At 38.8% G+C, this 27,157-nt stretch overlaps 1 protein-coding gene across 11 annotated transcripts in view; it reads left to right on the top strand.

Moving 5' to 3' along the window:
* Window positions 1-27,157, top strand: part of SIPA1L1 (signal induced proliferation associated 1 like 1) — a 420,357-nt gene that overhangs the window by 205,414 nt on the left and 187,786 nt on the right. For all 11 annotated transcript variants that reach the window (XM_017882761.1, XM_017882759.1, XM_017882760.1 and 8 more), the window contains one exon: window positions 2,799-2,860. Coding sequence is in view for 3 of the 11 variants with exons in the window: in XM_017882772.1 (XP_017738261.1) it covers window positions 2,845-2,860 (16 nt within the window). In the remaining 8 variants the exon portion in view is untranslated. Of the gene's footprint in view, window positions 1-2,798; window positions 2,861-27,157 lie in introns of those variants that run through there.

The raw sequence follows: 27,157 nt of genomic DNA on the forward strand, positions 1-27,157 counted from the left end.
GTATACCTTAATGAATTTTTCCAAATTGAACATAGTTGTGAAACTACCACTCAAATCAGGGAATCTAATATTATTAGCCCACCAAATTTCCCCCCTTTTCCTTCTCCCAGTCTCTATTTTCCCCGACATCCTACACTCAGTGGAAACTATTATTCTGACTTACATAGTTTTACCTATTACTGAACTTTATAAAACAGAAACACATATAGTATATTCTCTCATGTGTCTGGCTTCTTTGTCTCAACATTATGTTTGTGAGATTTATCAGTGTTCTAGTATTAGTTATGGTTCATTTATATTCATTGCTGTGTAGCAGGCAAAACTAAGGCTGGTGGACTGGCTGTTTTTATAAATAAAGTTTTATTGGAACACAGCCAAGCCCATATTGTCTATGGCTGCTTTTGTACTCCAAAGGCAGGTTTGAGCAGATGTGATAGGGACAGAGACTTTTGGCCCGGAAAGCCTGAAATATTTTCTATTTGGCCCCTTTAAGGTAAAAAAAAAAAAAAAAAAAAAAAGCCTGATTCCTGCGCTATAGTATTCCATTGTATGAATATTCCACAATTTGTTACTAGGTTTCAGCTATTACAACTAACAGTTATTGGAAAATTATTGTGTGGGATATATGTATGCACATTCCCAGGAGGCATTTACCTCGGCGTGGAATTGCTGGGTTGCAGGGTATGTTTATATTGTGCTTTATTGGATACTGCCAAACAGCTTTACAGTTTATATTCCCATCAGCATTGTGTGAGAATTGAATTGCTGCACATCCTAAGGCTTGGTGTTGTCAGATTTCAACCATTTTCATCATTATGTAATTTTATTTCATTGTAGTTTTAATTTGTATTTCCATGGTGATGCATGAAGTTGAACACCTTTTTATATGCTTATTAGCCATTTTTATATTCTGTTTGGGTGGCTTGTCTTTTTCATCTTTGTTTTCTCTCCCCAGAGACAGAGTCTTGCTCTGGCTGGGATGTGGTGATGCAATTAGAGCTCACTGCACCCTCGGACTCCTGGGGTCAAGTGATCCACCTGGTTAAGCCTCCCAAATAGCTGGGACTATAGGTGCGCGCCACCATGCCTGGCTAATTTTTTATTTTTATTTATTTTTATTTTTTAAACTGAAGAAGATGTTGATTTTTTTTTATTTTTAAATTTTTTTTGTAGTGACAGAGTCTTGCTATGTTGCCCAGGCTGTTCTCAAACTCCTGGGCTCAAGCGATCCTCCTGCCTCAGCCTCCCAAAGTGCTGGGATTACAGATATGAGCTACTGTGCACAGCCCTGTTATTAATTTGTAAGGCGTTCTTTATATTAATTTGTAAGGAGTCCTTTGGTAGATATATGTATTGCAAATATTTCCTTCTGTTTTGAGGCTTCCACTTTTCTTCTTTTAATGCTTTAAAAATTTTTTTTGAAAAGCTTATTAACTATAGTGAATACAGCAACATGGCTGAATCTCACACACACTAAGGCAAGTGATGTTAGGCACTGTATTTGTGGATACATGGACAGTGATCCTCAGCCTTGTCATAATACTACCTGAAAACCTCATTGTCTTAAAACTTAGTTAGACTTTTATGTTTTTCAGTCCCTCTTAATTGAAAGTGTGGTTTGTTATATAGTTATGTGGCCTGAGGTTTGGATAAGGACAGAGTTCTTATCTTTCCCTTTTTTTTTTTTTTTTTTTGAGACTGAGTCTCACGCTATCATCCAGGCTGGAGGAGTGCAGCAGCACAATCTCAGTGCAATCTCTGGGTTGCACAAGCTCACTGCAACCTCTGCCTCCCAGGTTCAAGTGATTTTCATGCCTGGGCCCCCAGAGTAGCTGGGATTACAGGCGTTAGCCATTGTACTGGCTATTTTCTTTCCCTTTTGAATATTAAAAGCAATTTCAGGGTCTTAAGAATCTCAGGTTATGTGGGTGTGTTTGTTCAGCACTCCATGGTGTGCTGAATATTCATAGATTTTTACTAAGTAAGATGATGCAGTATCAAATATTGGAATCATATTTTTGCAATTTTTTATCTTGAGAACTGTCTCCTCAGATCTTCAAGTTAAGGAATTTAGAAATCGAAGCTGATTTATCTAGCTTTAAATTGCATTGGATTGAAGGAGTTAGTTGTGTCTTGTAGTGAGTAGACTACGTGATTTTTGAAGTCTGTTTAATAACTGTTTTTCAGCCAGGCACAGTGTCTCACGTCTTTAATCCCAGCACTTTGGGAGACCGAGACAGGTGGATTACCTGAGGTCAGGGGTTGGAGACCTGCCTGGGCAATATGGTGAAACCCTGTCTCTACTAAAAATACAAAAATTAGCTGGGTGTGATGGTGCGCACCTCTAGTTCCAGCTACTCGAGAGGCTGAGCAGGAGAATTGCTTGAACCTGGGAGGCAGAGGTTGTAGTGAGCCAAGATTATGCCACTGCACTCTAGCCTGGGTGACAGAACGATACTCCATCTCAAAAAAAGAAAAATAATAATTCTATTTTCCCCCCTTTTTATTTCAGCTTTATAAATAGCAGTCCAGGTCAATAGTATTTGATAAAAGGTGTTTTGTTTGTTTTGGTTGGTTATGGTCAGCTCTATAAAGATGCATGTGACCTTAAAATATTTAGAAATATTATAATACTACAGACATTTTCTCTAATGTCTAACTTAAAAGCAACTGTTTACCTTAGAAAGGCTGGTTTGCCTCTTCTAGAACAAAGACTTGTGAAAGTTATGCAGCTATTGTATTTTAATGAAATTTATTGTGCACTTAAACAGGTTTTTTTTTTTCTAATTTTATTTCAGGTTATACCTTATTGGTGTGGATGCTGTTGTCTAAATTTCAGTAGCTATGGCACAAGAATATAGTAAGTACTATGCTGTACTTCCTATGACCTACCTGCTTTACAAAGTGTTGATTTTCTGTGTTTAAATTTCTGATTAGAGAAATGAAAATATAAAACAAAATTTTAAAATCTGCTTTTCTTAAAGAGATGAATTCATTTGTTATCTGCTTTTTGAATCTATAGCTTTATATACAAATACAGTGTAATAGTGATTTATTTCGTAATCTGATACAGTATTGCTCAGGCTATTCCCTGTAAATAGTACTGAGTGAACATTAGGGTTGGATCCATATTATGCATCCCATCTATTCCTCATGTTACAGGGTTGAAGAACTGACTGCAGCTCGCCCTGATTAGGAGCAGTCTGGTTTCTGCCTTGTCCATGATTGACTCATGAACTCTGGCTACCTCAGTGAGTGCTGAGTGTCACCTGGCCAGGGAGATAGTTTCAGAGATGGTCCTGTAATCCTGTTCTACCCAGCGTGGCTCCAATATGGGTTTGCCTGGAGCTTCTGGCAGAAGGCTTCTCATGGTTAGGACAGAGCTGCCTCTTTCTTCTGGATGTTGTTGTGTGCTGGTGTGAGGTCTGGTGTAGCTGCAGCATTCTAGCTTCCGGACTGAGTGAGAAGCCACACGGGGTGGAGGAGAGTCCAGAATCACAAGGAAACCAGCCCTGAAGCTTGCCCTTTCTCTGATGTCCAAGCATTTGAGCCAATACATTTCCTTTTTATTTAAGCCAGTTTGAGTTAGGAGTCAAAACAGCCTAAGTGATTCACTTAATCTCCATTTTATTTTTAGTAATCCATTAGTTTCTCCCTAGGGAAATGTGGGAGTAATTGCAAAGCAAGGCAAAATAATACCATTAAATTAAACTGGCAGAGTGTGTTGGTGTTGACTGGCATACTCTTCACTGTTAACAGTTAGCAGGTAGTGATTTAGTATTCAAAGACACGAGAATAAAATATATCACTTTCAGATTCTTCCCCAACCCCCACTCCCCCAGAAGATTTTGCCTTCTAATCAACCACCTTGGGCTGTGAATGCTAAAAAGGGTCTTGGATACTGGCAAAAATCATCCCTTTGTATAGGTAGGTGCATATTTGGCAGTGCAGACTTGTTCTTTGTGTTTTCTTAGGACAGTCCTATACCCTTCTAATTCCTTATTTGTTTTCGTTCTTGAAAAATTAGTAGGAATATTTCAAATATAAAAAGTATATAAGGCATAACACAAATATCCTTACTCCCAGCTCCTTTTGATTAGCAGAAAACAAAATCCATGTTACCTCTCCTCAGCACCTCTATAGAGAAATTGAATGTTTACCAATTCCATTGAACATTTAAAAACCCAGGATATTTCTCCCTAACAGCAGTTCCCTTTCTCTATCCCCAAGAAACCGCTCTCCTGGTTTTGGTCTTTATTATTCCCATGCATTTGTTTGTGCTCTTCCCACGTATGTACTATATGATTTTTGGATGCTCTTTAACTTTGTAATGTAGTTACTTTTGTAAGTACATTACAAACTACATTGCATTACAAACTACATTACTTTGTAATGTAGTAACTTTGTAAATGTAGATGCTATGTGCATTTATTACTCAAAATCATAAGGGAGTTTAGAATAAATTGAGAATCACTGAAAGAGGCTATAAATCTGTTCTTAGGCACTTGTGAAAAGATCTGTTATTAGATATCCTAGTGATCTGTGATAGAATGTTTTAGATTTTGAATGGTCGATGAGTTTGAACCAACATGCTGATAGCTTTCTGTCTTATCTAGTAATACAAAGCACTTTTCTCTGGTAATTGGCCTGCCATTGAGTTCACTCTCTGTAGCTACTTCTACACTCCTGTGCAGGTGTGGAATGTGCAGGACACTTATAGATCAACTGAGCTTTTCAGAGTGTGTTGGTTGCTGTTTCATTTAAATAGCTCTATTCATTCTGTAGTCCAAATGCTGCTTCTGGCATCATTTTTCTGCATTGTGAGAATTCTCCATTATGCCTACAAAATTTACTTCTGGTTTTTTTTTTTTTCCTTTTCTTTTTTTTTTTCTAAATTTGTCAGTTTGTCACTATGTTACTTTGTTCTGACAGCGGTAGTATGGAAGAGGGATCTACTCCTAAGAACTGGCTGTCAGGTTCCACCCTGAAACAGTACTGTACCTCAGTCATCTGGGAGCCTCCTTGGAAATCTTTGTTGTGCCCTTATGTCCTTTGTGACCCAATTTTGGGTCTTAGGGATCATTTTGTATCTTGTTCTTGTGTGAAATGTATCTTTTTTTTGTTTGCTTTTGCTTTTGTTTTTGTTGTTTTGTTTTTTGAGACGGAGTCTCTCTCTGTTGCCCAGGCAGGAGTACAGTGGTGCAATCTCAGTTCATTGCAGCCTCAACCTCCCGGGCTCCAGTGATCCTCCCACCTCAGCCTCCCAATTAGCTGGGAATACAGATGTGATGAACCACCAAGTTTGGGTAATCTTTTGTCCGCCTCAGCCTGCAAGAGTGCTAGAATTACAAAGATGAGCCACCATGCCTGGCCTGAAATGAATCCTAAGTCATTTAACTTTTGCATTCAAAAAACTAATTCCCTTACTATTGGGGGAGTCATATTACCCTTTGCTCTTGTTTACAATGTTGCCCCCATGAAACTGAGTCAGTTCCATTCAAAATCATTAATCCTTTCAACTTGGGAACCTAATTACTGATAAAGTATCAGAGAAAATTTACAACAATATGATAAAATTTTTTTCTGTGTGCCATTTTACTGAAATGTTTAACATTTGGAAAAAAGTGAACTCAAAAGATTTTTTCCCCTTTATACATATTATATCCATGTTACAGGAGGGAAACAACATCTTTTGTTGAAACTGTTTGAAGATCTTGTACTTTGTGAATGCATTTGTTGTTGTATAATGTTTTGTGTGCATTTTCTTTTTTAAAAAAACGTGAGTGCTGTAGTTGGGTTTTAAGGGGAAAAGCCTATTGAAAATTTTCTTTGAAAAATCAATTCAGTGAACTGATACTACTCTTTTTTGTTTGTTTCTTGTGGAATGGAGCCTTCTTTCTTATATATGAAAGGACTTGTATATATATTAAAGGCATACAAAAGGACTTGCTTAAATGTGAAAAGCAGTACAAAACTTGGCTTGTTTTTATACCGCCAGATGAAATGCTGCCTTTGTGGGGAAGGGCCCCCTGGGCTGAGGGAGCTTCTAGACACTGACTCAGATCTGTAATTAGGTCTTGCTCTCCGCACCCTTGTTGACTTGAAAGCACTGGCCATAGACCATTTAGTCTGGAAAAGCAATACTACATGAATCATCTAAATTGGCACAAATTATCCAGAATGCTGCTAAACGTTTTTTACTCTTCTGTGATTGAGAGAATTAGAAAAGGATACTTGTTCTTTAAAAGTATTATAGAAGGTACATATACATTCATGAAAGTAAGTGTTTTCCCTGGATAGAATGAAAAGCAGTGGAATATTTGACATTTGTAAGCAGTTCAGATCTCATGGGTCAGTTTTAGGAGATTCCTCCGTGCGTCCCATACTATATTCCTTTGTGAGAAGGTAGGAAGTGTGGCCTGTCTTCCAGCTCCGGTTTATTTCTCCACTCAGACCTTTCAGACCTCTCTTGCCATCTGCAGCCTCTGCTTAACCTCTGCAGGGCGGTGGAGGCAGGGGAAATCCTGGAAATGTGTATTGTATCTGTTTTGCTTCCTCCTAACTAGTCTCACAATCTGTATCTCAGTATTTAGAATGGAAATTTGATACTCCTCTCTTCCCTTTCTCAAAATGTTGGGTCAGTAGACTTACTGAGACCTGTTAGGGTACCTGGCAATGAAGTAGGTGAAAGTCATTTTTTTGTGTGTGTTTGCTAAGTAGTAAGTTGACAGTGTTTCAATTTATTTTTAAAAAATCAAAAGTTTTCTTACATTGTCTCTATTTATAACAAAACTTTAAAATAATTATATTCTAAAGTTGCAGGCATTTATAAGTCACTTAGGAATAGACATAAAATGCAGACTTTTCCTAGATAGACTACCCTTTTTCATTTTTTCTCATAGTTTATTAGGAATCTTTACCAGCACTTCTCTCCCAGCACTGTATCTGCTCTAAAGAGAAAAAGGACAAGCAAATGTATTCATTCAGCGGCAAAAAAAGGCCAGATTTTCAACTTGTAATGTGAGTTGGCTTTTTAATATGTGAATAAACCCTTATTTTCATGTTGGAATATATGTGAGCAGGCGTCTCAGAGGAATGCGTCTTTGGCAGTAAGTAGAAGAAAGCCACAGCTCACTGTGTAATTTTGTGTTGTGAAGGCATAACTGCCATTTTGTGTCTGTGGTTGTATGTGCACATGCTTGTGATTCAGGTTGTCTTTGTTAGTATAGGGCATTGCTGTTTGTCAGACCTTGCCACTTTCATTTTGGAGTTGTCGAAAATCACATATTCGAATTATAAAATTGTTAGAACGTATGCTGAGTTAAATTGAAAGACTTTAGAGTGAGTTTCTAAAAAACTGACTAGTAAAATATTTCATCAGTCAGTACCCTTGATAAAATTCCTCATTAGGTGGGTAGGTGAATATCTTTTCCCTAATATAAATTACAAAAACCTTCATGTTAGGGATTTAGGCTGTATTTACAAAGAGTGCCAGTTTGGCTGAGTGCTGTGACTTATGCCTGTAATCCCAGTACTTTGGGAGGCCAAGGTGGGAGGATTGCTTGGAGGCCAGGAGTTTGAGACCAGCCTGGGCAATATAGTGAGACCCCATCTCTACAAAAAATAAAAATAAGAAAAGAGTGCTAGTTCACTAAGAACTGTGATCCTGTTTGTCCCAGAACTTGTTTAGTACCCAGTTAACCTTTCACTTAATCTCTTTTGGTTGCAAGTCGAGAGATCATGCCTTAGTACCAAAAACAAATCACCCAACCTCATTACTCTTGGTTTGCATTTGTATAAATAATTGGGTCATTAGCCGATATGTAAATGGAGGGACATGAAAGGTTGACCTTAGTGGGAATTTAACAAGACTTTATGACTTCTAGATTAACTCTGGTATCATGGCAGCAAATATCTTTTGTTTGTGGGTGCAGTGCTGTAAGACCTCAATCAAGACTTCTTAATGGGTAGGAAAATATCTAAAGGAGTTTTATGCATGATTATATCTTATTCTATCTAGTAACAGATGCTTTCCCAATTTTGTGAATGAATGGTAATCCCTGATGAAAGCTTCCCACCCTCATTTTTAAAAAAAATTTCCTTCTCAAACCAATTGAATAAAATTAGTCTGGCCTATGGAGTTAGGTGTCCCCTTTGTAAAATGGAAAGCGTTTCTAAACAGTGTGTGCAGAGAGACCATCTGTCACTATTTCTATCTGAATATTTGGCTCCTTCCCTAAATTTGATGGTATCCCCATTGTATTACTGTGCAGTGGTCTCAATTTAAAGATGGAGAAGCCAATGTGCATTCCTCTGTTCTGCATGTGTGTAGAGTCTGTTGATTGTAAAGATTTAGGCCAAGATCCAGCATTCATTGTTACTGTAATTTGATCCTTTAGTTGTATTGTGACGATCACTTGGAATAACATTCAGTTGTATTCATTCAAAGCATCAAGGAAAATCTCATTTAATACGCTATTCTCAACAAATATTAAAATAACTGTTACAAAAATAATACATACTGGTAAAACAAGTAGAAAATGCAAATAAACATAAAGACAAAAATGAAAACCATCTATCATTTTACCATCCAGTAGTGGCCATCACTAACATTGGCTAACAATAGCTTATCATAGAACCCAGAGCACACCATTGAGAAGGGGTAGGGGGACCCAATGCCAGTGATTAATAAGGGACTGGCTGGAGATGATGGCAGCCAGAAACTCTTAAATACCTGTGTATGGTGTGTGTTAGACTTAATGTCTTCTAAACTGGAAGTATTTATTAGCTGTGTTCATTTTATTATAAGATGAAAGAAAGCGAAGCGCCTCTTGAAGGAGTAACTGCCCTATTCTGGTTAACTTCTGTTTCCATTGATTTTTTTAGGAAGTGTTTTTCTTATGCAGGGCATGTTTCTCTACGTAAGCATGAATTTTCCTCTTGATTCTTAAGTGAAGGGGTAATATAAAATGAGCTGCTATATAGAAAGAGTAGAATAATAACATACTTTTAAAAGGAATGACTTCTGCTCCTCTGATGGAAAGACAGGAAAGTTAAGTCATCAGAAACTGCATGTAGTTATTATCAGGGGATAACGGAATGTCAGAATCCCTCCTAGGTTTTGTTTTGTTTTGTGTTTTCTTCTTTTTCTTTTCTTTTGAGACGGAGTCTCGTTCTGTCACCTAGGCTGGTGTGTAGTGGCACAGTCTCAGCTCACTGTAACCTCCACCTCCCAGGTTCAAGCAGTTCTCCTGCCTCAGCCTCCCGAGTAACTGGGATGACAGGCATGCACCACCACACCCAGCTAATTTTTTTTTTTTTTTTTTTTTTTGTATTTTTAGTAGACAAGGGATTTCACCATGTTGACCAGGCTGTTTTCGAACTCCTGGCCTCAAGTGACCTGCCCATCTCAGCCTCACAAAATGCTGGGATTACAGGCGTGGGCCACTGTACCCGGTCCCTCCTCGATTTTTTTTTTTTTTTTTAGACGGAGTCTCACTCTGTCGCCCAGGCTGGACTGCAGTGGCCGGATCTCAGCTCACTGCAAGCTCCGCCTCCCGGGTTCATGCCATTCTCCTGCCTCAGCCTGTCGAGTAGCTGGGACTACAGGCACCTGCCACCTGGCCTGGCTAGTTATTTGTATATTTTTTTTTAGTAGAGACGGAGTTTCACCATGTTAGCCAGGATGGTCTCGATCTCCTGACTTCGTGATCCGCCCGTCTCGGCCTCCCAAAGTGCTGGGATTACAGGCTTCCTCCTAGATTTTTAAAAATGGTTTTTAACATAGTATATCTGTCCCCTACTACATCGTATCTGATGTCCCTCCTCTTCTGTCTGTTGCCTCGCCATCCTACGGCAACTTCACGTAACTTAACAAGGCTACATTGTAAAATTTAAGGAATTCTGTGCTAAGGTCTCTGATTATTCCACTAACATTCTCTCATCCTTCAACTTACAATAACTTTAAAAAAAAAAAAAAAAAAAAAAAAGAGTCTGGCTTTCAAATCATTACACTACAAAGATTTATGTAAGCAACAGTCATCTCCCTGGATCTGAAAGTAGTTGTCCTTTGTGCGATTTTGATGGCTTCTGAGCACTTGTTTGCAGGTTTCCTTCTCTGATGCTCGGGATAACTTAGTATGCCACAGCCCTCTTAACTTCCAGTGGGCTTCTTTTAAGTGTCTGTGCTTAAAAGAAGCTTACTCTATGAGCAGTAATGCACTTCAACCAGTTGGTCAGTGATGATCCCCACAGTTTGCTCTCTTGAAGCCATTGTGGTATACACAGAGTAAATGATGAGAGCTTTGTCCACTGCCCTCTCTTCCGAGTAAAGAGTGTGAAAGTTGTTTTAAAGGAAGTCTGCATTTTGTGGTATCATTCAGTTTTGGAACAGTGTCTATTTAGATTTTAGCCTGGAATTCTTTTGGAAACTCCACCCCTGGAAGAAAATGATTTTTAAAAGAATGTGTTTCAGCAGCTGTTAATGTTAGCAAAAATATAGCACTGTGTTGGAAGATCTTTTGGTTATACAACAGTAGCTTGCTGGATTTCACTTCTGCAGTTGCAGTACCTTCCATTGAGAGACTGATTTAAATTAGGCAAATATTGCCAAGTTTTAAATTATAATGTTGTATTGTTGGAAAATGCTCAAATTTTGATTCTCTAGTATTGTAATGTGTTTTTAATTTTAAGCATCACATTGAGATTTTAGCATTTAAATACCTGAAGGAAGCAATAGGCAAATTTTTACTTGTTAAAAAATATTAATAAGTAGCAGTTGTTTCTTTCTTGCCTCTTTTTCTTTATGGGATATTTAGATTTTGTATGATCATATGCAGTAGTTCTGAACTCTTTTATTCACAGTGTTAGGGTTGTGCATGGGTTGGTTTTCTTGCACAGCTCTCATTAGACTTATTTCAGTTACCTATTCTCAGCCCTAATGGTAGTGACATCCCTGTTTATTTACTTCTTGGATTCTTACCAAGTTACAACATGATCTCTTTATCCTTGTGCTACTGATTCTATTAAGTTTACTATTTCTTTTATTTATTTACTTATTTTTTTGAGACAGAGTCTTGCTGTGTTGCTCAGGCTGGAGTGCAGTGGCATGATCTTGGCTCACTGTAACCTCCACTTCCTGGGTTCAAACGGTTCTCCCACCTCTGCCTCTCAAGTAGCTGGGATTACAGGCGTGTGCCACCAGGCCCAGCTAATTTTTGGTGTTTTTTTTAGTAGAGACTAAAAACAATAGTAGGGTTTCACCATATTGGCCAGGCTAGTCTGGGACTCCTGACCTCAGGTGATCCACCCGCCTCAGCCTCCCAAAGTGCTGGGATCACAGGGGTGAGCCACCAAGGCTGGCTAAGTTTACTGCTTCTACACAGACAGATTGATAGGTTTTTGTTTTAGATGAGTAATTCCGGTGTAATCTCTTTTCAGAGGATTTAGATAAAGTATTTTCAGTTGGCCTCCCATTCCTCCTTCTCATTGCTTCAGAGTAGGCTTTTTTCCCCTGCACCTTCATTTCTTTCTCTCTCTCTCTTTTTTTTTTCTTGAGAGAGAAGTTTTACTTTCTTCTAAGTAGAGAGTGGTAGTAAAAATCAAGTTCAGGTAAAGAATGAAGTGGTGGGCCAGATTTGGGAAGAAAATGAGAGAGTTTAAAAAAGTAAAATCTGCCACTGCTCCTGTAGCTGTTTTCGTGTGACCCTGAATTAGACCAGGTAACTGCCATTTTTTTCATCAGGGTCTGAGGATGGCGTTTGAGCAACAGCTAGCTTGTCAGTGTTTGTTTTTATAATATGTAGTCAGTTAAGAGTTTGACTGACTTGCTGATTTGTTAACTGCAGGGGGCAAAAAAGGCTTACTCTCTCCTTTCTAATTTCCTACCAGATGAATTCCTCCTTCATCAGTTCTGTGAAGAGACTATGAAATAATTTGAACAGTTTTTATTTTTAATAATTGAACCTTCTTCCCTACTGTTATAAACTAAGATCTCCCTTTTTCTTAAAAGCAGTGAGAAGTTATTTTCCCTTCAGGTTTTAAGGTAAGAATTGGTCCCAGTGAGCTGATATCTAACTATTCTTACATTTTTTTTTCTTCAGTCTTCCATAAATTAGCTGAAATAAAATTTTGTTCTGAAATTTTACCAAATTCCTTGAGATTCTTGGAGTCCTCTAGAGGTGGTATGGAGCCACAGCTTGGAATAATTGCTTTAGGAATAATCCTTCTACCTGGTACACAGGGACATCATCCTTTGCAAGGAAGGCAGTTAAATGTGTGTAATCTGGCAGATTGGGATCTGGACTCCTGAGTGTGTGTCTCTTCTGCCTTCTTTAGTTTACTGTTTCACATCTCTCTGTCCTTATTGCCAAGTCTGGTGTCTAAGCTTCACTGTCAAGTTCACCATCTTCCTAAGGTTGTAATAGAGGCAGGGTCATGGTGCTTTTTGGAGTTTGTGTCTGTTTTCTGGTGTTTCTGGATACAAGATGGCAAAATAGTCCCATTTCTGTTTCAGTGCTTGATAAATGACTGAAGAAAAGAAAAGGAGAGAAAGAAACAAAGAAAATCTGATTCCTTAAGTAGTTGCAGTCTGTTCTTCAGACTTTTTTGTTTGTTTGTTTTGATGGTGTTTATTAAATGTGCACATCATTAACTGTAGTCATGCAGGGTTGCTTTCAAATCTGGGAGAGCACATTGGTCTACAGAGTAGCTTCTTGGTATTTCTCAACTGTTTTTCAGCACAAGGGAAGATGCACTCATTTTAATTTCCTTAGTTTTTTCCTCTGAGAGCAGAGAGCTGCATTGTTTTTCCTGTGACCTTTATAAAGCCATGTGTTCTGTTCGGAGGACAGTCAGTGCACACCCCATTCAAGGATGCTCTCTACAGTCCTTCCTGATCCTTGGCCAGTTTTCCAAAATGAGATAAGGAATACAAAAACACTGTCTCATAAGCTGTAGAAGTGTCAGAAATGGAGGAGAGTATTGTCTTTACTATATTATTCGTTGCTTGTGTGGCCTAGTGTAAATATTCTCCATTCAGTACGTGATCTCCATTGGTGAAATGGCTGCTTTTGACAATACTGTTTCCGGAGAATAGCTATTTCTCGATTAGGCCAGCTTGGAACTTTTCCAATGGAAAACTATTTGCACGTTGAACAAATATGACATATATTGCATTAAAATGAGTTGCTGGTGTTTCATAATATTTACAAGTTGAAGAATCACTGCCCTTTATATATGGCAATAAATTTCTTTTGGCAGTGACCATGAAGTTCTTGGCCACATGAAAAATAACTGACCAGAGAGTCTGAATCTCACTTCTTATTCAGAGGACTATTTCTCTGACAGATGGATTTTGTAGCCTTTGTCGAGCTGTTATATAGAATAATGCTTTTTGTTTTGTGATTTAACTCATTGCCCTCAGGCATTTCAGTTTGTGTGTGTTGATCTGAAAAGCTCTTCTCATGGAGAGATGTGTGACCTGGACTACAGGAAATATAATTTGCAGGAAGAGTTGGAGAGGGGGGCCTTTCCTTCCTCCGTCTCCCAAAATAGCCAAGTAATTAAATCCATGACTGTAGCTAGAAAGTGAACTATTGTCTGTATTGTCAGCAACACCCTAAGGGTGCAGAGAAGCTGCTTCTGTGCAAGACATTATCTGAGCAGGCGCCTCATCCAGTGGGACGATGCCATCCACATTTGGAAGCAGCTGAGAAATGCTTCGGCATTGGCAGCGATTCCTCATCAGAAATGCTCTCTCGCATTTTATAGTAAACCTGTGTTGACTCTGGTGGGGAGCTCTAAAAATATCTTATCATGGAGATTTGACATTTCTTATAGCAGCCAATAGTTTACATTGACAAGCCCCTTGGAATTGTTTCAGAACACTAATCGCTTGCTGTCAGCAGCTAGCTCCTCTGAGGGGAAGAGCTGGGCTGATCCTGCCTCTGTTGTAAGACTGCCTGATTAGAGGGACATTTCTGAGTTCATGTCCATTCCTTCATTTCCAGTATATACTGAAATCAAAATACCATGAAAGGCTGATAGAACTGATTCACAGAATTTGTTTTTAGGAATTTTGGATTTTTTAAAGTACAGCTAGGCCTGGTGGTAGCTCATGTCTATAATCCCAGCACTTTGGGAGGCTGAGGTGGGAGGATTGTTTGAGGCCAGGAGCTCAAGAGCAGCCTGGGCAATATAGCAAGACCGCATCTGTATGAAAAATAAAATTAAAAAAAAATTTAAAACTAAATAAAAAGGGCTATGTTATAGTTATGTGCTATAGGACTAACAAAAAAAAGGTTGTGTCATTTGTCTTGGAAGTGATGTCTTTGCTGAATGAGAAAAAGAATACAGTGACAAGGGAAATACTTGTTTCACTCTGCTGAAAACATTCTGACTCTTAGAACAGAATTTTCCTCCTTCAAGAGAGACGGTTATTTAGACATTACATTACATTGTTTGAAATTAGGGCAAAATCATGTAGTGTTTTTAAAAAAGTACTCAAATATACAGTGGAAAGAAAGCCAAGCTGTAACACATTAATCAGAATTTATTCATGCTGGCTGGGCGGGGTGGCTCAGGCCTATAATCCCAGCACTTTGGGAGGTCCGAGTGGGCAGATTGCCTGAGGTCAGGAGTTTGAGATCAGCCTGGCCAACATGGTGAAACCCCAACTCTACTTAAAAAAAAAAAAAAAAAAAATTAGCCAGGTGTGGTGGCGCATGCTTATGTAGTCTCAGCTACTTGGGAGGCTGAGGCAGGAGAATTGCTTGAACCCAGGAGGTGGAGGCTGCAGTGAGCCAAGATTCTCTAGCCTGGGCAACAGAGCGAGACTCCATCTTTAAAAAAAAAAGAAAGAAAGAAAAGAACTTATTTATGGTGTATGTAAGATAATTTTTTCTCTGTCCTTCTGGTGAGAATAATATGCTGCTCCATGTGAGGTGAGTTAGCTCCTTTATGGATCATTTATTAAATGTTAAGTTCTGCCTATAATGAGTACATTAACCAAGAGGGCATGTTTCGTTTTTAGAATAATTGACTAATGTAAGGATTCTAATGTTTATTATATCTATAACAATTCCATTTTAAGGATAAGTAAATAAAGACCCAAATGTGTAGTTACTTGTTAAAAGTAGCAAAACAAGTCATTCAAAGAGCAGGAAACAGATGGGCCAGTGCATGTTTCTTTCTATAAAAGTTAATCTCAGCCGGATGTGGCAGCTCATGCCTATAATCCCAGCACTTTGGGAGGCCAAGATGAGAGGATTGCTTGAACCCAGGAGTTTGAGACCACCCTGGGTAACATAGTGAGACCCTATCACTACATAAATAATAATTAAAAAATAAAAATTAGCTGGGCATGTTGGCACACACCTGTAGTCCTAGCTGCTTGGGAGGCTGAAGCAGGAGGATTGCTTGAGTCTAGAAGGTCAAGGCTGCAGCGAGCTATAATTATGCTACTGCATTCCAGCCTGGGTGAAAGAGTGAAACTCTGTCTCTGACAACAGCAGCAGAAACATTAAGGTATGTTGACATAATGCATATATCATTCAAAACAGAGATTCTAGTGCCAGTTATTCTCTCATTATTTTTAGATAAGTATTGTAGCAATTGCACAGTAATAGCTCAAGGCTCCCCATTCCATATATTTGCCATTGGATGGCACAAAGGAATTGTAAAACACCTAAGGATCAGTGATAACTTACTGACTTTGGGGTTAAGGGACAGGAAGAAATCAATGGCATGACCATGGATCCAATCTGCTGGAGAGTGAACTTACTTCCCAGTCCCCCGACTCCTTCATTTCTGTATTCTTATTTTTTTACAAATAGGGTCTTACTATATCACCTAGTGTGGAGTACAGTGCACAGTCATAGCTCACTGGCAGCCTTGAACTCCTGGGCTCCAGCTCAAGCCATCCTCTCCACTCAGCCTCCCGAGTAGTTAGGCGTGCACCACTATGCCTGGCTTTTTTTCCCTCCCCTTCCCTCCCCTTCTGTTTTTGTCTTGCTATGTTGCCCAGGCTGGTGTGGAATTCCTAGGATCAAGCCCTGGCCCAAAGTGCTGGGATTACAGGCATGATCCACTGTGCCCCTTCATATCTTCTGTGTTCCATTCTTAACTTTATATGTTTCTCAACTTTCATGAAGTCCTACTCTTTTTTGTAGCCAACCTCTTTGTTCTGTCTTTGCCAGTCCCTCTCATCTTCTCTGGGATGCAAATTGTCTAATTGTGTCATTCCACTCACTCCTCCTTCCTCATCTCTTCATGCTTTTTCTTTGTAAATCTTAGGCTCTCTCCTGTCCTCTCCAGCACCCACTGCCCTACCCACTCTCAGATCTTTTCCATTCTCTCTCTCCTTGCTTCTAGTATGTCACAAAAAGTGAAGGAGTGGGAGAATTACCCCATCACTCTTTTATATCTTTATTCTTAATTCTTAAAGTTCTTTTTAAATTTAGGTATTATATATATATCCAATAAAATGCAAAGATCTTAGTTGTCCTTTAAGATTTGGGTTTCTGATTATTGGCTGTTAGGAATAAAATTGCTGTCAACATTCTTGTACAAGTCATTTTGTGGACATGAAATTTCATTTCTCTTGGGTAATACCTAGGAATAGAATAATTGGGTCATAGGATAGATGTATATTTTACTATGTAAGAAACTGCCAAACTGTTTTTCTGAAATGGTTGTGCCATGTTATAGTTGCACTAGCAATTCATGAGGGTTCCAGTTGCTCCACATTTCTTACCAGTATTTGGTATTGTCAGTTTTTAAACAAACTTTTAGCTCTTCTGCTGGGTGTTTAATAGTATCTCATTATGATTTTAATTAGCTCTTTCCTGATGACTGATTTTGATCATCTTTTTATGTGCTGATTGGCCATTCATGTGGTCGGTACCTTTTTTTTTTTTTGCAGTGTCTTTTGCAAGTCTTGACTGTTTTTCTAAATGACGTTGTTGTCTTTTAATTGCTGATTTGTAAGATTATATATGTATTCTAGATATGATTTCTTTGTCAGATATGTATTTTATGAATACTTTTCCTTGTCTGTAGCTTGCCTATTCGTTTTCTTAACGATGTCTCTTGATGAATAAAAAGTTTAGTAAGTCCAATTTCTTGAGTTTTTTTTCATGGTTAGTGGTGTACCATGTGTTACCTAAGAAGTCTTTGCTTAGCCAATATTGGGAAGATATTGTCCCATGTTTACTCTGAGAAGCTTTAGGGTTTTGTCTTTTACTTTTAGGTTGATAAAACATCTCTTTTTTTTTTTTTTTTTGAGATGAACAGAAATAACTGTTATGGTTTACTTGCACTATTTTCCTTTTTCTATCTAGTACCAATTGTTGATAATTCTGTTCCTTTCCCATTGAGCTGGGTTAGTTCTTAATTGAAAATCAGTCAACTATGTATGTGTGAGTCTCATCTGTTCCACTGGTCTATTTGTTCTTAAGTCAATTATACACTGTCTTGAATACTGTAGCTTTGTAAAGGCTTCGACTCAGGTAATTAAGTTCTCTAACTTTATATATTTTTTAATTTTTAATTTTAGAGATGTGCAGTGGCATGATCATAGCTCACTGCAGCCTTGAATCCCTGGGATCGAGTGATCTGTCTGCCTCAGCCTCCCAAGTGGCTAGGACTACAAATACACACCACCATGCCCGCCCAGTTAATTTTTAGTTTTGTAGAGGTGCAGTCTCACTATGTTGCCCAGGCTGGTCTCAAACTTCTGGACTCCAGTTCTCCTGCCTTGGCTCACCAAAATGCTAGGATTATAGGCATGAGACACTGCACCCAGCCTCATTCTTGCCTTTTAATTGCTTTGTATATTGTAGATCCTTTGAATATCCCTATAAATTTTAGAATCATTTGTCATAAAAAAAAATAATAATAAAAGCCAATTAGATTTTGACTGGGATTTCATTGAGTCTGTTTTTCAGTCTGTGGAGAATAGACATTTTAATAATACTGAATATCCCATTCATGAACCTCTTCACTTCTCAGCAGTGTTGTGTAGTTTTCAACATAGATGTTTCATACATCTTTCGTTAGATCTAGATTTTCATTAGATATACTGGATTTTTTGTGATCCTCTAAGTATTGTATTTCAAATTCCATTTTGTTTTTCACTTGCTAGTATACATACAATTGCTGTTTGTGTATTGACCTGATATCCTGCAAACCTCCTAAATTCAATTGCTAGTTCTAATTGTGTGTGCGCGCGTGTGTGTGTATGTGTATGTAGGTAATTGTCGTATGTGATCATGATTGATTCTGTTAATAATGACAGTTTTATTTGTTCCTTTTCCATCTTTATACATTTTAAAACTCCTTTTTCTGGCCCATCGGACTAGCTAGAACTTGCAGTGGAGTGCTAAGTAGGAGTAGTGAAAATGGACGTCTTGCATTATTCCTGGTCTTAAGAAAAAAATATTCAGTGTTTCACTGTTAAGTCTCATATTTGACTGGGTATGGTAGTGCATGCCTATAATCCTAGCACTTTTGGAGGCTGAGGTGGGAGAACTGCCTGAGTCCAGAAGTTTGAGACCAGCCTGGGCAACATAGTGAGAACCCATCTCTACAAAAAATAAAAAATTAGCCAAGATTGGTAGCACATGGCTATAGTTCCAGGCTGTTGCAAAAGGTGAGCCCAGGAGTTCGAGAGGCTGCAGTGAGCTGGGATTGTGCCACTGCACTCTAGCCTGGGAAACAGAACGAGAGCCTGTCTCAGGAAAAAAAAAAAAAAAAGAGAGAGAGAGAGAGAAAAAGTCGCATGCTTAGGTTTTTTTTACACTGGCTTCTGCTCTTAAAGCCCTATAATTTTGTGAGCTCCTGTTTTTTAAGTTCACAGTGTTCAATCTACATATTAAGCTTTCCTGTGCTTGTGACATTACTGCATTACTCCCATTTTTCTGTTTGTTTTCTACCTGTTTTCCCAAGCAGTTACCTGTTGCTTTTTCCCTTTGGCTCTTCTACCTTTGCGAACATAGCTTCTTCTCTTTTACTCTCTTCTTTCTGCATTTTTTTTTTTTTCCAGATGGAGTCTTACACTGTCTCCCAGGCTGGAGTACAGGTGCAGTGGCACAATCTCAGCTCACTGCAACGTCCGCCTTCCAGGTTCAGGCAATTCTCCTGCCTCAGTCTCCTAAGCAGCTGAGATTATAGGTGCATGCCATCACGCCCAGCTAATTTTTGTATTTTTAGTAGAGATAGGGTTTCATCATGTTGGACAGACTGGTCTCGAACTCCTGACATCAAGTTATCTACCATGCTCGGCCTGCAGTAATTTGGTTTTAATGAATTCCTTTGTAAGTGAATTCTTATTTATCAAATATTTATTGAGCAGGTACAATATGACTATGTTGGTATCTGAAGCTATACAAGTTGATGAGACATGGTCTCTGTCCTAAAAGAGGTCACTGTAAAGCATGGAAAGTCCTTTGAATGGATGCTTCCTTGGACCTCTTTGGAAGGAATGGACATCTCACTCGATCTGGTGAGGGTCAGTGAAAAGGCCTACTGAAGGAGTTGATTGTCCCACTTCTTTTTGCTCCTTTTGTGTAGTCACCCAAGATTGAGGATTGGTTTTCTTTTTTTCCTCCACATGTGATTACAGCTCTTCGCAGTTGTTTTCATGCCACGATTTCCAAACCCAGCCAGAAGCATAGTTGTCAGAACTATATTGTGATGCTTATTGCCTTGTACCCTTTGTAATTTTTGTGTAAAGAGCTCCCCTAATAGCTCTTTAGCTCTTGATGGTACTAACTTGTTTGTCCTGATTTTTAGAAATTCTATAGAATGTTATATGTGTTAAAACTCAAAAAATGTTTTGAATGAATGAACTAATTGAATAATTTTCACTTTTTGTTCATATGTGTCTTATATTCTTATATTTCATTATTGGATAGATTTGTAACTTAATATGAAAATAATGTTTTTTTTTGAGATGGAGTCTTGCTGTGTCAAGGCTGGAGTGCAGTGGCGCCATCTTGGCTTACTGCAACCTCTACCTCCCAGGTTCAAGCGATTCCCCTGCCTCAGCCTCCCAAGTAGCTGGGATTACAAGTGTGTGCCACTACACCTGGCTAATTTTTATATTTTTAGTAGAGACAGGGTTTCACTGTGTTGGCCAGGCTGGTCTCAAACTCCTTACCTCAGGTGATCCACCCACCTTGGCCTCCCACAGTGCTGGGATCACAGGCATGAGCCACTGTGCCTGACATGAAAATAATTTTGGATTGTATTAATTTTCTAGAATAATTATTTTTTTTTCAAATATTCCTTTGGGGGGCTTCTTTACTTCTACAATGCTGGACAGTAGGATGACTCTCTTGCTACTCTACCCAGAGCAGACCCTTTCCTTAAATAACAAATGCTGGTGAGCTGCACTTCAAGATTCCTGTCTTGGATTTTTCATTCCATTTCTTCACCCAAACCAATGTCTGTTATCCTATCTTTGTTTGCCACGGTGAAACCCCGTCTCTAGTAAAAATACAACCAGCTGAGCGCAGGTGGCACACGCCAGTAGTCCCAACTACTTGGAGGCTGAGGCACAAGAATCGCTTGCCTCTCTTATTCAGTAGCTCTGCTTATTCTTGTAAAGCTGTAATGGCATCACAGAACACATTTTATTTTTGAGCAGGAACCAACTAGTGATTATTTTCAGATAATTAAATTATGAAACTATGAACAATGCCTTATTGCAAACGTAATGGTTATGTGAGGCATTGTTTAGTGATTTCATTGGAATGAAGGTGAACCAAGGCATTTAAATGTTTTTTCAAATTGAATTATGTATTTCTTTCAGGCAAACATGAGCTACTTAGTATCCATTAAATATGGGGGGATATAGCTTAATTTTGCTTAAGTGTAAGGTCAGAAGTCTTTAAACTCAACTGTGTAATGAAGTCTGCTGCCGCCATTTTATTTACTAAATTTTTATCATTTACAAAATTTGAAATTACTTTGAAAGATAAATTGTCTTTTATCACCAATATATTTTTTATTTATATCCTTGTGGGGAGGAATGTGGTGATCATAGCAGGTATTTAGATATCAGATAAAATCAGTGAATATGAATATGTTACATGTGCCTTAAAATGTAGTTATCAACTTTGAATCAACAGGAAAATAGGGGTTTTAAGTGTAATTTACATTAGGATGTTTACATTTCTAATATTCTTAAGAAAGTAAATGTGCTATTTAGTCTAAAAATGAAATGAGACCAGATGTGGTGACTCACACCTGTAATCTCAGCACTTTGGGAGGCCAAGGCGGGTGGATCGCTTGAGGCCAGGAGTTCCACACCAGCTTGGGCAACATGGTAAAACCCTGTCTCTAGTAAAAATACAACAACCAGCTGAGCGCAGGTGGCACACGCCAGTAGTCCCAACTGCTTGGGAGGCTGAGGCACAAGAATCACTTGAACCTGAGAGGCAATGAGCTGGGATGGCTCCACTGTACTCCAGCCTAGAGACTGTCTCCAAAAAAAAAAAAGTGAAATGAAAAGGCATGCTTATATAGTGAGATATAGCTTAAAGTTTATTTGACCATGAGCAATTAAGCCTTATCAATTCAGAGGTTACCACTATTGTTTATAATTTCAAACCCAAGTCTGCTTTTTCTGTTTTCCTTACATATGATAAAAATGCTTCACTTTTATTAAACTTAATAAGAGTTTAAAATAATTCAGCATTTAAGTGGTTCTAAGTGCTGGAGAAAGATTTGGAATGCATTTTTCAAGGGTGACCTTAGTGGCTCTCTTGGCCTTCCAGGGGGCCCACAGTGACAGGTCCATCTGTCAGTAGATCGGGATTAGTAGGTGTAATTTATTCCCATTAATTACCTGTCTCTGGAATTCTGCCTTTTCATTCACCTTATCATCTAGGGAAGAGACTACCTTTTTTTTTCTTTTTTCAGTGCCGAGATTTCTTGTCTTCCCTAGCCATGATGCTTGCCCTCACAGAGAGGAGCTATCCCATGTGTGAACCAAGTCATTCTACTGACAGCAGACGATCCAAGTCCCAGGGTCTCTTTTGATTATTTCTGATGTTTTATTTATTCTCTTATTGTTTCTGCCTAGATTGGCCAGAAAGAGTTAGATTTGAAGGTCAGCTGCAAACATTTCGTGTTTTTAATCACAAGTTGGCCAATTGGGAGGTTTCTATCCAGTTCCTTGAAATAGGTCACCAGACACATTGTACGAATCCCAGAGTTTAATGGGCCATCTGTTGGGTCACTCTGGTAATTGTTCCTTTTTATAAATTCCAATGTACCCAGTTAAGTTGAAGCAAAGGGTGTTAGACTCTGAATGTGCTGACCAGTGGGACCCTCTCAACTGAAACTTGCCCTCAGAGAGTTTTTGTTGACTCCATTTCTTCTGTATTTCTTCCTCAATAGTGAGAGTTTGGTTTTTTTAATTGTGGGAGTTGACGATCATGCTTGCTGAAGATAATTAGAAATGGGGGGAAGTAGTACTGCTTGGGAATAGGAAAAATGAGGCCAGTCATTTGGCTGTAGCAATAGTGGGATTTCTTTACAAAGAAACTTTGGACAAGGCGAAGGGAGCTAGTTGTGGTGGCTCACACCTGTGATCCCAACACTTCGGGAGGCTGAGACAGGAGGATCACTTGAAGCCGAGACTTGGAAACCACAGCGAGATCCTGTATCTACAAAAAATTTTTTAAAAAATTAGCCAGGTGTGGTGGTGTGTGCACTTGTAGTCCCAGGTACTTGGGAGGTTGAGGTGGAAGGATCACTTGAGCCCAGCAGTTTGTTGCAGTGAGTTGTGATCACCCCACTGCTCTCCAGCCTGAGTGACAGAGTGAGACACTGTCTCAAAAAAATACATTTTTTTTTTTAAGTTTAAAAAAGCCAAAGGGAAATGATGGACAATAAACTTGTTCCATGCAGCTGGGTTTCTCTGTGACTCTCAGGAGAGGAGCTCAGAAAGGGTATAGTGTGGAGTAGTCAGAGCTGAAGTTTTAAGCAAAGCGGTTTGTTAGCTCACTGAAAACACCTGAAATGTGCGTTTTACTTTGTGTTTCTGATTTTCTGGTAAGATCTGGAAAATGAGAGTCAAAACATGGAGTCTCAAGTCTGAAGGACAGTGAGTGTGTTAATGAAGAACCAGACTGAGGCAGATGTCTTTCAGTATATTATCTGTGAAAAAGAAAGTTCTGTTCTGGGCTGGTTTCTCTTCCCTCTCGAAGCGATGTTATCTAGTTGCATGACTTGAAATAGCCTCTGTTTGCCTTTCTTGTTCCCAACTCTTTATGCAGCTCTTCAGACTTGTATTTCCAATTGCTTTTCTGATATATCCACATTTATGTCCAATTAGACATCGCTAATTTAATATGGTCAGCGAAGAACTGTGATCAATCCCAGCACTTAGGGAGGCTGAAGCAGAAGGATTGCTTGAGCCCAGGAGTTTGAGACCAGCCTGAGAAACAAAGCGAGATTCGGTCTCTACAAAAAATAAAGATTAGCTGGGCATGATGGCATGTACCTGTAGTCCCAGCTACAGCTAGTTCCAGCTAGTCCCAGGGTCATTTCCCTTTCCTCTCCAGCCACACTGGCACTTTTTACCTTGGACACACTGTTCGTTCATATCCTAGGGTCTTTCCACTTGGCTTTTGCCTCTGCCTGGAACATTCATGCTTTGTGTAGCTGATTCCTCCGTGACATTTAGTCATTTAGTCTTACTATCTTAAATGACTTCTTTGCAAAGAGGCCTTCCTTGACCAAATCAGTTGAGACTGATGTGGGAGGATCGTTTGATCCCAGGAATTCGAGGCTGTAGTGAGCTGAAAAACAACAAAAACCTTGATGTGTGCCTAGGGTCATCAGCTCATCCTTGTTTCCTGGGACTTTCTTGGTTTTGACAGTGAAGTCTCACATTCTAGGAAACCCCTTCTTCCTGGGCAAACCAGGATGGCCACTCTTCCTATTTATAGTCCTTAAACCCGTTTCTGTCTCACTTGGAATTCCTTGGGAGAATCATCTGTTCAGTTGCTCAAGTTAAGCATTCAGGAGTTATCACTGATTCATCTCTTTCTAAATCCATCAGTAACATATTTCTTAATCACATCAAATCCATCGGTATGCCTTGTTGGCTCTACCACCAAAAGTGTCCAACTCTGTCTGCTTCTCTGCATCTCTGCTGATCCCACCTTAATGTAAGCTGGTTTGATGTTGAGCTGGGTTATGTCATGAGACAGGGATGTGGAACCTGCAACCTTTAACGTTGCTCTTAAAGTCCAACCCCATACCAGGCCCTCCAAGCTTCTTCACAGCCCCACACCATCTATCTTTTCTTTTCTGGGTCATTTCCCTTTCCCCTCCAGCCACACTGGCACTCTTTACCTTGGACATGCTGTTTGCTCCTGTCCCAGAGTCTTTCTACTTGCTCTTCCCTCTGCCTGGAACATTCATGCTTTGTGTTGCTGATTCCTTCATGACATTTAGTCATCTTATTTTAAATGACTTCTTCACAAAGAAGCCTTCCTTGACCAAATCAGTTGAAAGTAGCCAGCCAGACAGCCAGCCACTCTTGATCATATTACTATATTTTAATTTTCTGGATGGCACTTCCAGCCATTTGACCTTTATCTTGTTTATTGATTTGCTTGTTCTCACTTTCCCCTACTAGACCGTAAGCCCCTCAAGAGTGATGGTTTTGATTGCTGTACCTGCCATCCTTTCCCCAGGCTTTAGGACCGTTCACATAACAGGGGCTAGAAAATATTATTAATCGTAGTAAAGAATAAATGTATCCTAAGGCATTTAGTTAAAACTTTGAGATCTTGAAAGTTTTAGCAAGCAAGAACCAGTAAGTGGAAATTAATTGTACCATAGCTATTATTACTACCACAAAAGGTACAGAATATCATTGATATTATCTTCATTTAATAGGTTATCATACTGATTTTATGTTAGCTAAAAGTGTAGGTTTATTTATAAATGTATTTTCCCATGCCCTGTTTCTTTTTAAGCTTGTAAGTTACTGAATGGTTGAACTTTTCTCCTGCAGCAGCTGTTGAGTTTGTATCCTTAGTATGAAAGTTCAGTCATTCCATACATCAGTCTGTGGGGACTGCAGAGTGCCTTGGAGCCTTCCTTCCTTCCTTTGACCTAAGGGACTGTGTTTTGGAACTTGGGTGATTATAAATCTGCACATTTCAGTGTTGAAAGTATTTCTAAACGAGGATCTCAACCTTAGGACTCTGGCATTTGGGGTCAGATACTTTTGTTGTGAAGGGCTGTGGAATTACATGTTTTTAGCTGCATCCCCGGCCTCTACCCACGAGATACCAGTAACGCCTCCTCAGTTTAGACTGCCCATATCTCCAAATACTGCTCAGTGTCACTCTGGAGGGCAGAGTCTCCCCCGTTGAAATCCACCCTTCTAAACAATGAATACATTTTCGTCTATTTTCTTTATCCTGGGAGATAATAATTTTTAAAAAATCAAATCGAAATCTGGCTCAGCTTTTTTGGTGGGGTGAATGTAGCAGATTTTTGAAAGCTATTATAAGGAAAGATTGTTCATCTTCCACCATTACTAAGTTATAAGAATCTATTTTCAACTTGTATGTTTCTATAATTCCACAGTACGCTTTGCGTTAGGAACCCTGATATATTCTGGGGGAATTTGTTCTTTCAGTGTTTCTGTATTTTTCGCCTGCTCCCATCACCATGGAGCTAAACACTTTGAGACATGTTAAGTTAAAAACAGTAATGACAGAAGAGGAAAAAACATTTTGCTTCTGCGTTCTTTTTTCCTCTCTTCTCTTCCTCCTTACCTTAGTCAACCAAATAGGGTATTAGTTTGAATGTTTTCATTGGATGTCAAGATAGGAAAGGCATGTTTTTCAGAGCTTATTTTTTTCTTAGGAAATGCTAACAGTATAATTTGAACAGACCTATGAATTGATATTCTGAAATAAAGGAAAATATGCCAGGAATGTATAGGGAAGGAGACTTTTTCCTTGGCCTGCACCCATTTTATAGATCTGTGTGCTTCAGAGATCCCATTGTATTGTTTAGGTAGGGCTCCTCTACATCATATTCAATTCTTTTTTTTTTTTTATATATAGAGAAAAAATATCAGAATATATGTAACCTAGTTGTTAGTGTAGAACTGATTGATTCATTGAATAAATGCAATTCTTGGCAGCTTTTTAAAATTGAGACCTAGCACAGTGTTTTATATAAAGTAACTAGAGACAGATTATTTTTCAGCTTGTGGTTTGTGTTTGAAATTCATACCCTCATCCAGTTACAGATTTTGAGCTTTAGCCTATCTGAATGGAATATTCCGTTCAGTCCTTTCAAATGTACCAAGGATTAATATAAAATGAGAGAAAAAAGTTTTCTTTCCTAATATTTATGACCTGCAGCATCTTCTGTTAGTTTGTAGGAACATGGTACTGATAACGTTATTTCTGTTCAGCAAAGGTAGTTTAGAGATTTTTTTTCTGTTTAAGATACTGTATTTTTTTTTCCTGAACAAATTAATGCCTTGGTATTGAACCTTGGCTTCACTGTGCTCAAACCTTCAATTGTTAATTTAAGGAAGTTTAGATGCCTTGTTTATTTTTGAGCAGTATTATTGCTTTCTTTGCACCCATGAAGCCATGATATTGAATTTAAAAGCGGATGACCTTAAAGAAAATCGTGTAACTTAAACACCACAGACTTAAAAATAAAAAATAAAAGAAAGTTAAAAAAAAATGTATCTGCTTTTCTGATGTAGGCTGGTGAGAAAAGATGTTCTTTTTCTGTTGCTTTCAGTCTTAGCTCCCTGTCAGTTCTGCCCCACTGTGAAACCAAAGATGTTCTCAGCATTCTTGAGTAACACTTCCCACAGGTGACCTTCTGTATAAAGAGGGCTTGTTGTCATTGTTGTTGTTGACTTCTATATTGATAGAAAAAGATAACAGTTCAGAAACTACAACATCCTGTGATTTCATTCTTTATAAAACGTTTTGGTGAAGTTTTGGGAATTTCATTCTTGTTCCCCTGATCTGCTGCACTCGGGCTGCCACACTTTTTACAATATTTATTGCTATAAGCATAGTTTGGGAGCATTTAGGTTGTTTATAGCTCCTTGCTATCCTGAATAATGCTATGATGAACATTTTTTTGCACA

The sequence above is a fragment of the Rhinopithecus bieti genome, unplaced genomic scaffold, assembly GCF_001698545.2.
Source record: "Rhinopithecus bieti isolate Rb0 unplaced genomic scaffold, ASM169854v2 scaffold_13259, whole genome shotgun sequence".
In the NCBI taxonomy this organism is placed as follows: domain Eukaryota; kingdom Metazoa; phylum Chordata; class Mammalia; order Primates; family Cercopithecidae; genus Rhinopithecus; species Rhinopithecus bieti.